This window comes from Macadamia integrifolia, unplaced genomic scaffold (genome assembly GCF_013358625.1).
Source record: "Macadamia integrifolia cultivar HAES 741 unplaced genomic scaffold, SCU_Mint_v3 scaffold1283, whole genome shotgun sequence".
In the NCBI taxonomy this organism is placed as follows: domain Eukaryota; kingdom Viridiplantae; phylum Streptophyta; class Magnoliopsida; order Proteales; family Proteaceae; genus Macadamia; species Macadamia integrifolia.
The window spans coordinates 14,252-30,975 of NW_024868143.1; the positions used below are offsets into that span (position 1 = coordinate 14,252).

Below are 16,724 nucleotides of genomic sequence, written 5' to 3' on the forward strand. Positions count from 1 at the left end.
TTGGGGGTGGGGGTGAGGTGGGGGACTCTGACAATGAATGGGGAGGGAAAATGAGCTGTCAGAGATAAACTCCCCTCTTCCCCAACCAGACAAAATAAAGGGGAAAATGGTGTGAGAGAGAGACATGGGGCCAGCTGATGATGCTTTCCGTTGACAGATGCCTCCTAGTTTTTTTCTTATGAAAAACATTATGCCCCCCTATCTGCTGTTAAACTTGCTTCTCATCTGTATGCTAACTCTAATTGTTGATCGTCAGCCGATCTCGATCACCTGCAAGGAGAGAGCTGAGTGTGGAGCTTGAGGAGAAAAGATCAAAAAGCCCTCGTTACAGCGGGAGTCCTAAGTTGAAGAAGAGTTCCCCTCCACCATCCAGAGGAAGGAAACGAAGCCCTACACCTGATGGGAACAGTCCTCAAGATAGAGACAGTCCACCACCAAGAGATCGCAAGGAAGCCACTCAGCATGATGGTTCAGAATACAGTGAGAGCCCTAGGGCTGAGAGCAGAAGCCCCGCAAGCCCAGGAAGGGAAGAGAGCCCTGAAGGCAGGAGGTACCAAAGCCCTCAAGCGAATGGACACAGCCATAGCCCGAGTCCTAGGGATGATAGGAGCCCCATGGATGGTGATGGTGATGAGAACCGTGGTACCCCTCAAGGCAGTGAGTCTCCTTCAAGCGCCCAAGACTAGGGTTGTTCTCTAAGTTATGACTTGTTTAGTAACTAGTATGGACACTGTTCGCTTTACATAATGATATTAGAGACCTTTGATTTGGGTAACGAATATTCTGGGAATAGCGCTTGTTTACAAAACCATGGAACAAGGTAAAATTTGGATGCGGATGAGGTTTCAATAGATGATTACACAGTTTACCTCAAGACTCGAAACATTATTCGCAGGTTTGTATAGTTGCTCAAATTCCCATTGCGCACACTAGATCTCTTAGCTGCTCCTTTTCCGCAGAATATGATGTTTTCATTTAGGATGTGTTTGGTTCGCATTCTTGTGATGCATTCTCAAAATGGAGAATGCATTCTCAACTTAGAATGAGAACATCATTTGGAACACTTTTAATTTAAAATGTATTCTTGATTTAGAATGAGAACTGTGTTTGGTATAATATTTATATTCTCATTCTTACAAATACGTTCTTCACCTATTTGTCCTATTATTATTATTACTATTATTTTTTAATTCTTAACCTTTTTTTTATTTATTTTTAATTCCTTTTACTTGCAACTTCTTCTCTACTCTTTAATTGTTCGACCCAACTCAATATCTTATGAGAAAATGGGATTTGATGCTTAGGATTTAGCAATAAACAACCATTTTCAAGAGTTTTATATTTTATCACGTAGGAAAACACATTTGAATTGAAAACCATATGATAATGTCAATGATTAAATGGGTGTCCATCCTAAGAAAGCTCACATTTTTTTTTTTAATCATAGAAAAGGAAATTCATTGGAAAATTACAAGGAGGAGAGTCGGGAAGTTGGAAGTTGATTACAGATCCATTCAGTTAGTAGCTAACTTATGCGCCACCACCGCTTGATTATGACATTGTTTCACCAGATCAAAACTTACAAAATATCTACTCAAATATTTCAAATAATAATAAAAAAAAAATCTCATGGCCAAAGTACTTTGATCCTCCTTAAACAAATTCACCACCTCCGCACAGTTAGTCTAGACGACGATTCCTATGTTTCCTAATCGTCGTGCCTGCAACAAATCTGATAAATTATGTTTAAATTTATAAAAGTACAAATAATAAACAAGTCATAAAAACATGGGTCTCCATCAACCTGTTGCATCTTGGTCCATCATATCAGCAATATTTTGTCTAACTTGTCCCCATGCATGTTGTTGCTGCGTAGTAACTAAGGACGGAAAACCGGAAGCCCTTGTATTTTCCTCATTGTCATGGTTATTATCAATGATACTCAAGTATTCACAATCATACTTGTCAAACAACCAATCATTTGCTTGTTGTTTCTTGATAAAATTGTGTATGGCTACACAGGCAATTACCATTTCAACCTATGTCCTAAACTGATATGAAGGCATGGTCTTGAGAACGGGAAACCGCTTCTTTAAGATACAAAAACATCTCTCAATTGTACTCCTTAATGAAGGTATGATTGAACCGTTCTTTAGTCCCTTGTGGTCTTCTGTGGTTATAATCTTGTTTATGGTAACACACATTTTTGAATGGGGCAAGGTATCCGGGGACATTTGAAAATCCGAGATCAACAAGGTAATACTTTCCTGTAAATACACGCAATTCATAAGTAAAATAATTGTGAATATTTATCCAAAAAAATAATTATCAAATATTTAATAAATCAAATAATATTTGTAATAATCAAAATAATAATTAAATAATTACCTTCTGGAGGATGAGGGAATTTCAAATATTGTCGATGCAATGCTTCCCACAGAATCCTCGAGCCAAGGACTGTTCCTTCCCAACCAGCCCATATGAAGGTAAAACATATATCAAAATCACACACAACTAGTACATTTTGTGTTGCATATTTTTTCCTTCCTGATCTATATGGAATTTGGTTGGCAACTGGGACGGATGCATTGACATGTGTCCCATCAATTGCTCTTATGCAATTATCAAAATAAAGATGATACCTCTTATCCCCACAGATTTTAGCAGGAATTTCATTAAAAGATGGTGGCTGAATGAGTTCTCTAGCATAAGTATTAAGGGCTCGTAGAATATTATAAAAAACTCGAATCACAGTTTCACTAGAATGTTGAAGCCTTTCTTGAATAATGCTATTCCTAACATTATGAGCCATGATCATAATACTCATTGCCAATTGCTCTTCTACGGGGATATTATTTGTATCTTTTACTAACTCTCTTTCCTTCAATGCATCTAATAACCTCATAAAGTGATCTCGAGACATCCGAAAAAGCCTACATACTCTTCTAGGATGTGTATTAGGATGTAATATTTTCGAAATCCAAATATGTCATGTAAATGGACATGTATGAACTCTTTGTCTCTCAATTTGAGGAGTTGCTTCATTCTCTTCTTTTTCTTCTTCTTCTTCACCCAAGATATTTTCTGTCAAGACCATTATACTAGTAAATAACATAGCATCCTCAATGGCTTCTAATTCTTGATCATAAAGTGTCATCATCTGCCCAAATAACATTTCAACATTTATTTTATGAATAATGACCAATAGATTATGTGAAACAAAACAATATGATAAACAATAAAAAAATAGAACCACATAAGATCAAGTTCACATTTATTTGCATTAAGTAATCATTTAATCACAATGTCTTCTAATTCTTGATCTTAAAGTGTCACTATCCAACTATAATCAACTGTTCTTCATCCAACCAAAAAAAGTCACTACTATTAATAGTTGCTTTTTCCATTTCAAAACTATCCAACCAAATAATCCTATCAACTAATATATTGTACTAGTTCAATCACATAGAAAATAACCAAAAAACATATTCAGATACTCGGGCTTTGCTCCTTTTGGCCAAGTATTTTTCGTAACCAAGCAAAACGAATAGAAGGATTCATTTTCAGAAAAAATTCTCTCTTTGTGGGATCCTCCAACAGTAGCATGGCATCCAAGTGCATGTCACTCCCCATTGGTAAGTCCTCCATTTCATCCAATATCTTCAGAGCATCAGACACAGATCCACTTGCATTCGAAGTAGCAGTTAAAGCATTGATTCGGATCCTTACCATTTCACCCAAGGAGGACAAGGTAGTCATAGCTTCAGATTGGGGTACACGAGTTGCCTTTCTTTGCTTTTGTTTCCCTAAAGTATAATCAAGTTTTTGCTTCTTTCATCCATTATATATCTTCTCAGGTACAGAGTCATCATCATCATCATCATTATCCAATGTATTCATTGTGGTTGATTTTGATACTCTTCTTTCAGGTTGTGACTCCGTAATATCTTCAATGAATTCCGTTTCTGAAACTTCACGGGCACTACTTTTTGCATCTTCATTTGGACACTTAGCATCCTTTCCATTAACACCAGTTCCCTCAAAAAGTTCATCCAATTCCTCCTCAAACTTTAGTGGCCCCTTCAAAAATTGCACGGCTTGCTTATGCTTCTGTCAATATAATAAATCCATTTTTTCAATACATTGACATGATAATTATAATCCATTAAATATTTTAAAACTCAGTAGAAAGTTAACTATTACCGCTTTGAAGTCGTTCCAATGTTCTTTCGTTGGTGGGTTGACTTTCTGTGTCAAGTGACACCATCCCCATCCACTATTATTTTCCAATAATACTTTTCATGTAATCCATGCACTTCTCAAGGCCCTATAACAGTTCTTAATTGCTTGCATATCATAATTGGCTTGCTTTGACTCATTAAATTGCTTTAAAATGATATCCCAAGCATCCCTACTAAAACTAGTGTTTATTCTAGCCCCTTTACGTACTTGATCCAATAAGATATCAATAAAATGTTTTTTGTAATCATCTGTCCAATTTGTTGGCCCTTTGACGATTTCCTTCCCAATCTCCATCTTTCTTTTTTTACTAGCATTCTCATTCATAGCAATTTCTTTCCCCCTTCACAGATTGGATGATTTCTCTTGTGTATCTATCATTCTTGTCTTACTTGTAGTCACTTTAACATAGCAATAACCATAAGGATGTCCAACCTTGATCATCGTAACTAATTAATTCAACATATAGGTTAATAATTAAAAAATATATCACATTAATAAACAAAGTGCAGCTAGCTAAAAGGCTAAAGTTGAGATAATAACAGAATCATACAATAAATAAGAAGAGAAGAAGAGAGGATTTGTTGCTGCAGAGGAGATAGGGGCATTTGTTATTGTAGAGCTCTGTGAAAGGGGTAATGTTAATGATGCTTGGAGGATATTCAATGAGATTATCACCTGCAGTCGGTTTGTTCCAGCAACAAACATTGTTAATTGTATTCTTAGTGGTCACTGGAAAGTGGGAAGACTAGCTGAAGCCGAGAATCTATTTCAGAGCATTCAGAAGGGGAGTTTCACAGGGTTACATGATGTCTCAACATACACCATCATGGTTGATGGACACTACAAATAGGGTAATATTATAAAGGCACTCTATGTATTTGAAGAAATGTGGAAGAACAATATTCCAATTAATGGGACATTGTATGAGGTTATTATTAGAGGACTGAGTGTGTGTGGGAGGGCTGAGGAAGCACACAAGTACTTAAATGAAATGATTGAGAATGGTCATTTGGCTTTATATGTTGAATGGAAGGTACTTTTTGACTCAACATTTGGTGCAGATGGGCAATGGATAGCAAACTTAGAAATACAAGAAAGAAGTTTTCTTCTTCAGTTCTTCATATGATAAAATGTATATCTCATTGGGTTAAGATATAACTTCCATGGCTTTCTGAATTTTTGGATTAATATTTTTCAATAAAAGTGAATTTTTGGGATTTAAAGGTTGTCATTGTTATGCATGTCCCATCTGTAGGTGTCAATTGTGTAATTGTAAAACATCTATCATCTTGTGCTCAAATATTCTTGGAGAAATCTTGTCATACTCCAACAGTCTATTTAATTGGTAAAAGAAATCCTTTTGAAGGTTTTCATGATTTCTCTTCCCAAAATTTCAAAAACTCAATTGTCAATTGGCTTGAATGGCTTGTGAATGGGATTGCACTTTGTTGGTCTTTAAGGTTTGAGGCATAATTTGTTAAACCTAATGAGACCAGGCCAATAATCGAATTGTGTTGAACCAGAATCAGTGGATGGATCATAGAAAGTTACATCTCTAAAGAAGTTGAAACTAAAAATACTCAAAATAGTCAATTCTCATGTAGACTGGTTGAAATCTAATCGCTGAGGATCTGTAGATCAAATCAAACATGCCCGTTCAATAATTATCAAGAAAGATCAATTGGGTTATATAAAGTGTAATATTCATCTTGTAACACAAGTACAAATCCAAATGACTGCAGTGATTAATTACAAGTCTACTACCACAATTATGAATCTAGAATAGAGCAAGAAGAGATTTGAAAGAAACATAAGAGAAGCCTTTCTCCAAATCGAAAAGCAATGGGGATGGAAGAGATTTGAAAGAAACATAAGAGAAGCCTTTCACCAAATCGAAAAGCAATGGGGATGGAAGAGATTTGAAAGAGACAAAAGAATTTAAGTGGTTACCCACAGGCCACAGCCAGTCTCAAAGTACTACCGTCATACATACGGAGGCATATGTTAATCAAAAGGACTATAAATATCTTCAAATTCTGGCATTAAAAATGTATTTGAATGCACACAAACAGAGAGAGAGAGAGAGAGAGAGAGAGAGAGAGAGAGAGAGAGAGAGAGAGAGAGAGAGAGATAAGGAGTTGTGGCTACGTGAGAGCTTTAATGGGTCGGACCTGAGGGAGGTTCGTTAAGTTGCCGATTTCGAGGAGGTTGTCCAGCATGATGGCAATAGAGGAGATAGGAAGGGATCAGAGAAAGAGAGAAGAATCTTACCTTGAGATGGAGATCAAGTGAAGCTACTTGAAGGAATCACGATTCTTCCCTCATAGGCTCCAGCAACAAACCCTAAAACAATAAGAAGGAAATCAATATGAATCCAATGAAATCGAAGCTATCACCCTCTTCCAATACTTGCAAGCAAATAGAATGATTGATTTGTACTGCAGAGAAATTAACAAAGAAGAGAAAGAGAGCATAAATTTGACCTTGAAGCAGAGAGGGTCGAAGTGTTTTGAAAGAACGAAGCTAGGATCGAAGCTTGGTTGAGGTCGTTTTGAAGGAGCGAAGGTCCTTCAAGTCACAGTTCTTCGTTGAAGCTCCCACAGTGCCTCTTCTCACTAAAGCTCCCAAGGATCCCAGAGTTTCAGGAAAAAAGGTCAAGGATAATGTCGGGTTTGTAGGGTTACTGAGAACGGGTTTTTCCCCTCTTTGTCTCAGAACGTGGAATGGATCATTTTTCCCATTCTAGAATCGGCCGCATTCTAAACTGCATTCCAATGCTCAAGAATTAGAATGGATACCAAACACTGTTTTTGACACCGTAGAATGCAAACCAAACACATCCTTAGTGTGGATGCATGAAGATGTGCCCGGTCGTGGCTATTGTTTGCTTTACTTTCCTGTGCGTCAGCCTTGCTGTTGTTGACCCAGCATGAAAATATTGCATACACGCCAAAGAGAGGATCCTGCTTGTCTGTCTATGCCACTTGGGTGCTGTAGGTACCATGGACCTCCGCCCCCCCGCCGCGGGATCGCGATACTGCGAGTAGTGCGTGTACACACGCTCTAGGGTTCAACCCTAATGAGATGAGATAGTATCCCCTAGTCATCAAATGCCAAGGGGGGGATACACGTTATGGGTAAAAGGGAGTCGCCACCTAGAAAAGGATCTAGGACCCATAAATATCTCCCCCAATCAAGGGAGAGAGACTAATGACTCTGCTGGTTTGCACCAAGATTCTGGGCAAGTGTTAAGTGACAGACTGGGAAGGTGTTAGGCACCCAGTCTGCCCGACCCGAAGGCCGGTCTCTTTTTGTTTGACCAAATTTTGTTTGTACCCTACTAACTAGTCCTAAATCTAAGTCACAGAAAACCTTAATCTAGATATCTAAGCATGACATGTAAAAACCCTAAACCAAGTGTCTAAATTATGCTAGCTAGGTTATGATACAAATGATGAGTTGGTTACGCTAATTAAATAAGCTTAATTTACAAAGCTAAATTAACGAACCACAATTAAATAGACAACAGTTGAAATGACTAATTACATTAACTAAGTTACTTTAATTAATCTAAATTAGTACTACACTAATGCAAGTGAATGTTGGAGTACAAAAGATAGATAGTAGGAAAACCCAAATCCCCAACACGCACCTAGTGCTACAAGCCGGTTTGAGGGGCCAGCCACGCCCATCCTAAACTAAACACGCCCTAAACTACGTCCCATACATTATTTAGAGGGAAATAAAATGAAATCATTTGATTTGAAATTTCGAAATTAGGGGAATCCCAAACCTAAGTTCTAGGACTAGATACATTATAGGCCTGAAATCAAAACCAAAATGGATAAAAGAAAAATAAAATAAAAAACAAGGAGGGAAAGATTCCACATAGAAATGCAATAATAGGTTGGGGACATTACAAATATGGACTATCTAATAGCAAATTAAAGAAATAACAAAAAAAACAAGAAAATAAAATAAGAAGGAGAAGAAGAAAAAGTGAGTTGTAGGTTCGGTTACAACAGACTTTGGAGGAAGGAAGATGAGAAGAGAAGAGGAAGAAGAAAGAAGAAAGAGGGGGGTTCGGCTGCTGCTGCAGGAGAAAAAGAAGAGAAGAGCAGAAGAAGAAGAAGAAGAAAAGAGGGGGGTTCGGCTGTTGCCAGTTACAGCAGCAGGAAAGGAAAAGAGAAAGAAAAAGAAGAAGAAGAAGAAGAAGAGAAGAAGAAAAGAGGGGGGCTGCCAGTTACAGCAGCAGGAAAGGAAAAGAGAAAGAAAAATAAGAAGAAGAAGAAGAAGAGAGGAGGATTAGGTGCGGCTGCGGTTCGGTTGCTGCCGGTTAGGGGTTGCAGCAGCAGGGAAGGAAAAGAGAAAGAAAAAGAAGAAGAAGAAGAAGGAGGAGGAATTAGTGCGGCTCGGTTGCTGCTGGTTAGGGGTTGCAGCAGCAGGGAGGAAAAAGAGAAGAAGAGAAGAAGAAGAAGGGGGAGGAGAAGGAGTTAGTGCAGCTCGGTTGCTGCTGGTTAGGGGTTGCAGCAGCAGGGAAGGAAAAGGGAAGAAGAGAAGAAGAAGAAGAAGGAGGAGGAAGTGCGGCTCGGTTCGGTTGCAGCAGCAGGGAAGAAGAAGGGAAAGTGGAAGGTGCGGCTGCAGTTCGGTTGCAGCAGCAGGGAAGAAGAAGAGAAAGAGAAAAAGAAGAAGAAGAAGAATTAGGTTACATAAAGAATATGATCTAAGGTTCCAGATTAAAGAACAAAAGCAATTTAAAAAAACTAAACCAAATCAAAGGTAAACATGCTAAAAATAATTAAACCTAAATACCCTTAATTGGACCGGGATAAATTAATTTACATCCAATTAAACCGTATTGAACCAAATTGATACTAATTAAGCATACTTAATCTAAACAAATCATGAATTAATTTATTACATTAGATAAGCTAGTTCTAAACTACAATTAGGAGAAGAAAAATACCTTAAACCGGCTTTAATCAAGGAACAAGGGGAGATAACCCTTGTGCTTTGATCCCCCAAATCGAACCGAACCGGATAAAATCTCCCGGCTCAATGAAGGATTAATGTATTAAACTTTTAAACTTGGAGAATGTTTGATTTTAGAGGGAAGAAGTTAGCCAAAAAACCTTAATGGGGCCATCCTCTCTCCCAAATTTTCAATTTTTCTCCTCCCCTTTTGGAAGAGGGGAAGGGTTGTTTTTATAACCATGGGACTTGGGGCAATTTTCTCAAATTTTCGATGTGGGACTAAAACTAGATAGGATTGTCCAAAAGGCCTTGCTTTTGGACAAAGTGGAGCTCGGCCTTTTGGAGGCCGAGGTGGAGCACGGTATGTTGGAGGCCGAGGTGAAGCACGGCCTGGAGGAGGCCGAGGTGGAGCACGGCCTGATGGAGGCCGAGGTGGAGCACGACCTGATGGAGGCCGAAGTGCAGCACGGCCTGATGGAGGCCGAAGTGGAGCACGACTTGATGGAGGCCGAGGTGCAGCACGGCCTGGTGGAGGCCGAGGTGGAGCACGGCCTGGTGTAGGCTGAGGTGGAGCACGGCCTGGTGTAGCCCGAGGTGGAGCACGGCCTGGTGTAGGCCGAGGTGGAGGCCGAGGTGAAGCACGGCCTGATGTAGGCCGAGGTGCAGCACGGCTTGATGGAGGCCGAGGCAGCACGGACTGATGGAGGCCGAGGTGGAGCACGGACTGATGGAGGCCGAGGTGCAGCACGGACTGATGGAGGCCGAGGTGGAGCACGGCCTGATGTAGGCCGAGGTGGAGCACGGCCTGATGGAGGCCGAGGTGAAACACGGCCTGATGTAGGCCGAGGTGCAGCACGGCTTGATGGAGGCCAAGGTGGAGCACGACCTGATTGAGGCCAAGGTGGAGCACGGCCTGATGGAGGCCGAGGTGGAGCACGGCCTGATGGAGGCCGAGGTGCAGCACGGACTGATGGTGGCCGAGGTGGACAAACATCAATAATCCACAACATCCAATTTTTGAAAACATTTTCTCTTGAAAGTTTATGGGAAAAAATGGTCATTTCCTACTCTAAGTTTGAAAATTCTCCAAGTCTAAAATATCCAACATGTAATCCTTCATATTGTCATCATTGCCGGGGGGTGACAAAATTCGGTGTCTACAGGTGCACTCTTCCATATTCTTGATTCTACTCTGCATTTTGCCACTTGGCAAACTTTGTGAGGTGAGAAATTTTCATGTGAGTGGGGAGACCTTGGGGTCTGCCCCATGACATATTTGGGCAGCCTTGATAAGCTTCTCAAATAAGCGTCTCAAGGCGGATTGTTCTGATAGTCATGCCTAGTCAATTAAAGCCAGGTCTATCACCCAGTAGGGTTAAGGGAAGAAAATTTTGTGGACCTGTGCCTCATACAGGGAGAGGGATTTTTAACTAACGAGGGAGAGAGAGAGATTACATATTGAAGGCTATGATAAGCAAAACTAAGCATTACCCCAGGTAAATGCAGCAACAAAACCTGCTTCTCCATCTATCATGGAGTCATTCCTATTAACAAAAGTATGCTGGTGGAGAGGTTAGATGGCTCGTGCTACAAGGGAAAGTCCAAACTCAAATTCATGGTGGACAGGTTAGTGTTTTCATCATTGTGGAGGATACTTACTGGTACTCCGGCTATCAAGTGGCCAAAGCAGATTTCAATTTCATTGTTTGAGAATTGTGAGCAGATCACTGATTCCAATAGAATCAGGTTGGAAACGGCTAAATCTGACTCTAATTCCGGCTAAATTGTCGGCGAGCATCTGAATACGTGAGCCATATCACATAGCAAGCTAGAGCTGCAAATGAAATATATAAAATATGTTTAGAATCAGTAAAAATTGAGACATCGACTGATTTGTAGCAATGCTCCAGTTTCACCAATTCCTGAGGGAACCACCCTCATCCAGATCATGAAATTCCAATTCCCAAACTTCGGGTTAATCTTGGCTGTCTGGTAATAATGCTTAATTTTCTATGAGAATTTGTCAACAGATTATATAACACTTCCAAAAAGTAAAAAGGCGAAAAGAGAATAGTGAAGTTTGTGTTTGAAAATATACATGGATTGGTAACAATCAACAAACTTAGTCATGAAGAGGACAGAAGAATGCTTGCTTCCTGAGAGGCCAGCTACTTTGTCGATGCAACCAACTTTAGCTCTCATCTGTTGGGAATTGGGAGTGCCATTGTCCACCTGGTTCAGTTCTGAACATCCGTGGCTATGAAATGAAAGCCTTGACAAGCTCAGAATAGTTGCAGATCAAGCCTGTCCTAGGGCATGTGACTTTACCTTTGTTCTTCCTGGCCATTTCTTCAAGGGCCTGACATTTTCAGAAAAAGATCAATTAATACAAGCAAATTATACAAAATTGCATTCATCAGTTATAACCCTCCAATTCCATTGCTTTTGAAGGTGCAAACCTTAGTGCTATAAACATAGCCATTTGGCAAGACTAGTGGTGGGTTCTCCGTATCCATCAGCTCCTTTGTGATGTAGCAAACAAGTTTTGAATGATGTTGCTTGGAGAATGGTAATGGTTTGGCTAGTTTCTGGAAGCTTTCCTGCGAGAGTGGGTCTTCTTTGGTGCAGTCTTCTTCGTAACAGAATCTAAACTAGGTCAAGAAAAGCGAGCTGCAATTTTGCATTGTAGGGAGCTGTCTGGCATACAACCGGGTACATACCATGGAAAAGAGCGAGGCTGATGTCACCGCTCCAGTATAGTTATGGGACTACATTTCAAATGTGGTCATTTTACCATCAAGCAGTGGTCTTGGATACTGTGCATACTAATTACAAGAGCAAGGGACTTTTAAATCTCCAGCAAATGAAGGGATATAGATGACATGAAGCAAGAAATAGAAACAAATCACAGAATATGGATACGGAGTCTTAAGGGCAGACAAGCCTGCCTGCAGATAGATGTTTAACAAAGGTTCAACGGTCATGCCATATAACCTGCAGAACTCCTGTTTGAACTGCTCCACTATATCGTCCCATTGCTTTGGTTCAAATAAAACCTTACAAAGCACAATAAATGAAATTATCCTAGTTCAGTAGTTCAATGTTTAAACAGAGCCAAAATCACATCCAATAACATGATCCAAATCAAAAAGAGAGATGCAGAAAATTCTTGGTGGCACCATCCTTAGGGACAGAACTATAATTTTGAATTCACAGTAGAGCACATGAAATCAAAACTGAGCATGATATGAATAGGCAACAAGCAAGACAGAGATGAGCATGTCCATGGCATAATAACAACAAACTTAGCCTTATCCCAACTGTTGGCATGCCCATGCCATAAACCCAAAAATGCCTTGGGTTGTGGAGAATTGGTAAGATGTCTTACCCAGGGACCGTTGCCTGGTGCAACAATAAAAGGTCAGGATGCCAGCATGAACCACAAAGATATGAGCTCAAGTATGAGGGTGGCCACTTCATACAAATAATACTGTTAGTGTTAGGACATACCCCAATCCAGCCATCCTTGGACCCTATGAAAGCAGGACTTGCACCAGGTTACAGCCTTACAAGAGTAAGATGCCCTGCTCCACTTTAAAAAGCCCAACGAAGAACTGTATAGAAAGATCCAGATGTCAAAAATGCACAATTACTGAACACTTCTTATTTCAGCAGATCTTTCTCTCCAATTGTTCGACTGATGCACAAAAGATCACCTTAAGCTCTACTCGCACCAATATAGGCTAGGTCCTGCATATGCCCTTCAGGAAGCCCTACTGTTCCTTTTGCCGCCAAATGTTCTATGAGACTGCTCCCAGGGTAATCTCCATGTATATTGACCTCAATGCCTTTGATTCTGCCTTCCAACTCCAATGTGAAAAAAATGGTCTCTTTAAGCATTACACATGCTTTTTACCTCCATTAGTGGAACCCCAACCTCAAAAATATAACGACAATGAATCATGATATGAGAGAAAAGACATTAAGGATAGGTAAGCAAGAGCCCCTTGAGATCAAGCGATTAATGGTTAGAGAATTGGTGGCTGTCTAGAGTAAAAATTGAGTTTTTGCTGAAACTCCTACACACAAAAATGTGCTCCAGGTGATTATGTTGATCAGTATCTCCTAATACATCAAAGCATAACTTCACCAAAAGGCTGTCTCTGAACTCTGTTATCATCCCCACCTTCATTTACTTTGATTATCTTCCAGGATTCCAGCACCTCTAACATCTCAACAAACTGTTGAAGTTTCCAAATATTTGAATTGCAGTGGAGAGATGAAGTGAGAACTTGTTACCCTCATTCCATACAGATATAATCAGTCACTCTAGCATCTTTGTTTTGCATGGAAAAAATTGCAGGATAGGCTTCTTGGATCTAAGTTAAATGTCTTAAACTCAATTTGGAGGGGTTGGTGTGGTTTGAAGTTCAAAGTGGTAGTTGCTTTGGTCCCAAAAGAAGAATGGAAGGCCAAAAGTAATCTATATATGTGTTTCCACCATAAAAGCACAGACTGTTATCTGAATCTGGTGGTCATTTTTCTCCATTATTAGTATGCTTTTTTTCCACAGATCTGCAAATGCTCTAGGTGTGCTCACAGAACAAACAACCACATGTCAACATTGGAACAGGCTTCCTCAATGATTATAATCTCTAGAGTCCTTTGCCACATGACCAATCCCCCCTCTTTTAGACAAATGGCAGGATTTTATGACCAATACAGGCTGTCCATCAAACCGGAACTGCTCTATTCAAACGTGCTCTATACCCCCCAACATCTATTGAGCACTTCCCTAGTAATGCTAACTGTTTAGGTTTAACATCTTTCTTCCAAATGAATCACATGGAACATCACAGAAGACAAATGAAAGATTTACCCAAAAAAACCTTAAAACTGAGATAAATTAAGAAAGAACACCCATTGTACAGATAGAAATCAGCCAGGTTACCCAAAACCCTCATCTGCTGAGTCCATTGCAGCTGGGACTTAGAAAGCCAAATAGAAATGTCGTAAGCCAAACTATGCCTCTGAAGAGAGAGAGAGAGAGAGGGGGGGGGGACACTCTAACCAAAAAATTGTTAGTTAATCTAGGCCTCTTACGAAAAAAAAAAAATCCAAACAGCAATTGTAAGCGAATGTAGGTGTCTGAACCTGAACAAAGAATATGACTTAGTTTAAAGATCAAGTCCCCAGCCTATTTAAATTGACAAGTTAATCTCCACAAGTACGAAGCTTCTACCCTTGACAGCCAATAATAATCTCAAAACTTCCTCAAGAATGGAATGTGATTCTGCTCCTATGGACGTACCCATTGTATAAAGTATAACGTATCGTGTTATGATACATTGTGAGTCTGCTGATATGATACAATGAGAGACCGTACAAGAAAAAGGGGGGGGGGTATCAAACTGAATCCACCTGAAACGGGTCAATACTGGCAAGACAATATTTCCAGCAGCAGTGGCCACCACTGCTGCCAGTGGAAGCAGCAGGAGAAGAACTCACTTGGTGGCAGCAGTGATGCAGGAGGCAAAGGCGATGATGACGACAGCAGTGGTGGACAATCCCGCCTCACCAATCCATGTTACTTCCCCCTTCCCCACCCCCATTTTCCTCTTTAATAATTACGGGAAGGTTCCTGTGGTCTGCCACAATGGAAGCTTCCATGCACTGCCATGTAATGTGCCATATGGAAGTCAATTTCACTGTCTTAACTCCATTGTTTACCACCCATGACTTAGCATCTCCTTGTGTTCTTAACCATCCATTTGTTTTTCAAAATGTAGTGAGAATCTTCAAAGCTTTATGCTACCACATGGCCTACTCTGATTGATTTCAAAATTGGCAGGTAATTAGGATATCAAGGGGCATACTTTTACGTAAAAATTTGTGTCCCAACTGATCTGACATGTTTCCATGCGTATCTTGCATATCTCCCTTACATTCCCGAGACGTCTCTTAAAAGCACCCTTCCAATATGCTAGTTGATAGCCATACTTGACACCTTGGACATACCTTCTCCCATTAGGCTAGTAGATGGAGAGGACCTCCCCTCCAAACCCTCAAATCTACCCTTCCCCCCGGGGAAAAAAATCTCTAATATTCCCAATAACCAGATTTTCAAATGTTAGCATTTGGGATAACCTGGCCCTGGAGAGGATGCAGAGTGGCCATTGCATAATGCCAATAAGCTGAGGGTACAGTCGAGAATGAAAAACAAGGTTCCAACCAATCATAATGATGCCAGTCTACAATCTGAATAAATCAACTGTGACAGCACAATGAGCAAGCCTTGCAATTAATCTATGATGTAGTGAATAGTGATAAAAGTGGAATGGGCCCATGAAAACTCCCTAGTCACATGCTCTAAAGGATTACTCCAAGATGCATCTCAGTCTCTCAGATTCCCAGTAGATAGTTCCAACTCTTGCCAAAAGGGACACCACACCAGCTATACACCCTAAAGTTCAGATTTTTAGAGCTTCAGTAATGCGGGGTTAAAGAGGGAAAAGTGGTAAACACATGGAGCATTTTTTTGTCCAGCACCATAAGCTGCAATATGCTGAATACCTTATCCACAGACACACACACACATATTGCTAATCCCCAAGCATAAAGGGAAATAAAGGACCCACCAGCTCCAACCATATCCACACAATGCATTATTCAACACAACAGATACTAAAAACAGAAATCAGATAAATGAGGTTTACCTTGTATGCTGCACATTCAGTATTACTTTTAAATGCCAAAGTTGCCATCACACGCTGCAGTTCTTTCATATGGGTGGCTCCCCATGGTGCAAGGTATTTCTGAGCATATGTAATAGCTTGCAAGTTGTTATCAGATCGAACCAGCTCTATGAACTCTTGCAGTCTCAATTGAAATTCGAACTTGCTCTATCACAAAGAGTGTCCAGGATTAAACATGTATTTGAAAAGAACATGTTACTTCAGTACACAAGTAAATTTTGAAAGGAACATAGAGCATTGATTCTATCAAGTCCAATCAAAATCCCAGTTTGAAGACAATATGCAGATATCTGTCGACAGACAAGGCGAATGAAAGCTCTACCCTTCTCTGGCTGAAAGTCAAGGCTTCCTACACTGCACTAAGGATGTGCCAGATTAGTTTGCACTCAAATTTACATGTGTCCACCCTGTCTATTCACTGGATAAATTCCAGCCCAAATGAATTTTGCCATGTTGCAGTGTGAAGCTTGGAAGGGTTTATTAGCTGTGAAAGATCACTGAAAAGCCAACTTTGAAATTTAGACTCTTATCAACTGAATATATGGTTATACATGATTCAGTCATTTGCCTCCATAAAGTTTGAAAGGATTAAGGATTTAAAATACACTAATAAGATGTCACTTTAACTTCTTTAACTGTATAGATCCTATTATTTGTTGAACAACAGCTACAGTAAAACAACAAGCAGAGACAACCCCATACTTCCAGCCTGGGTTGCATTGCAGAGTCTAGCCTTCCTTTTTTTTTTTTTTT

The 16,724-nt window shown here is 40.0% G+C and overlaps 3 protein-coding genes across 7 annotated transcripts in view; 1 reads left to right on the plus strand and 2 right to left on the minus strand.

Moving 5' to 3' along the window:
* The window catches only part of LOC122063296 (serine/arginine-rich splicing factor RS2Z32-like), a 4,636-nt gene extending 3,762 nt beyond the window's left edge, over positions 1 to 874 (plus strand). For all 4 annotated transcript variants that reach the window (XM_042627014.1, XM_042627015.1, XM_042627013.1 and 1 more), the window contains one exon: positions 257 to 874. In XM_042627014.1, the coding sequence (XP_042482948.1) occupies positions 257 to 686 (430 nt within the window). In that variant the 3' untranslated portion in view covers positions 687 to 874. The remainder of the gene's footprint in view (positions 1 to 256) is intronic.
* A 642-nt stretch (positions 875 to 1,516) lies between these two features.
* On the minus strand, positions 1,517 to 9,251 carry LOC122063292. 2 transcript variants are annotated; one of them, XM_042627008.1, is made up of 3 exons: positions 9,209 to 9,251; positions 2,389 to 3,160; positions 1,517 to 2,267 (listed from the first exon to the last, which is right to left on the minus strand). In XM_042627008.1, exons 2-3 carry the CDS (start codon positions 2,921 to 2,923, stop codon positions 2,113 to 2,115), a joined length of 690 nt encoding a protein of 229 aa, XP_042482942.1. In that variant the 5' UTR covers positions 2,924 to 3,160; positions 9,209 to 9,251; the 3' UTR covers positions 1,517 to 2,112. The 2 variants fall into 2 exon arrangements, with proteins under 2 accessions (XP_042482942.1, XP_042482941.1); XM_042627007.1 differs by lacking the exon at positions 9,209 to 9,251 and having other exon boundaries at positions 2,389 to 4,091.
* Positions 9,252 to 11,202: 1,951 nt separating this feature from the next.
* The window catches only part of LOC122063291 (protein MAEA homolog), an 8,353-nt gene continuing 2,831 nt past the window's right edge, over positions 11,203 to 16,724 (minus strand). Inside the window, exons 4-7 of the mRNA XM_042627006.1 lie at positions 15,933 to 16,118; positions 12,139 to 12,272; positions 11,676 to 11,862; positions 11,203 to 11,575 (exon numbers count right to left, since the gene is read on the minus strand). Coding sequence (XP_042482940.1) covers positions 11,474 to 11,575; positions 11,676 to 11,862; positions 12,139 to 12,272; positions 15,933 to 16,118 — 609 coding nt within the window. The 3' untranslated portion in view covers positions 11,203 to 11,473. The remainder of the gene's footprint in view (positions 11,576 to 11,675; positions 11,863 to 12,138; positions 12,273 to 15,932; positions 16,119 to 16,724) is intronic.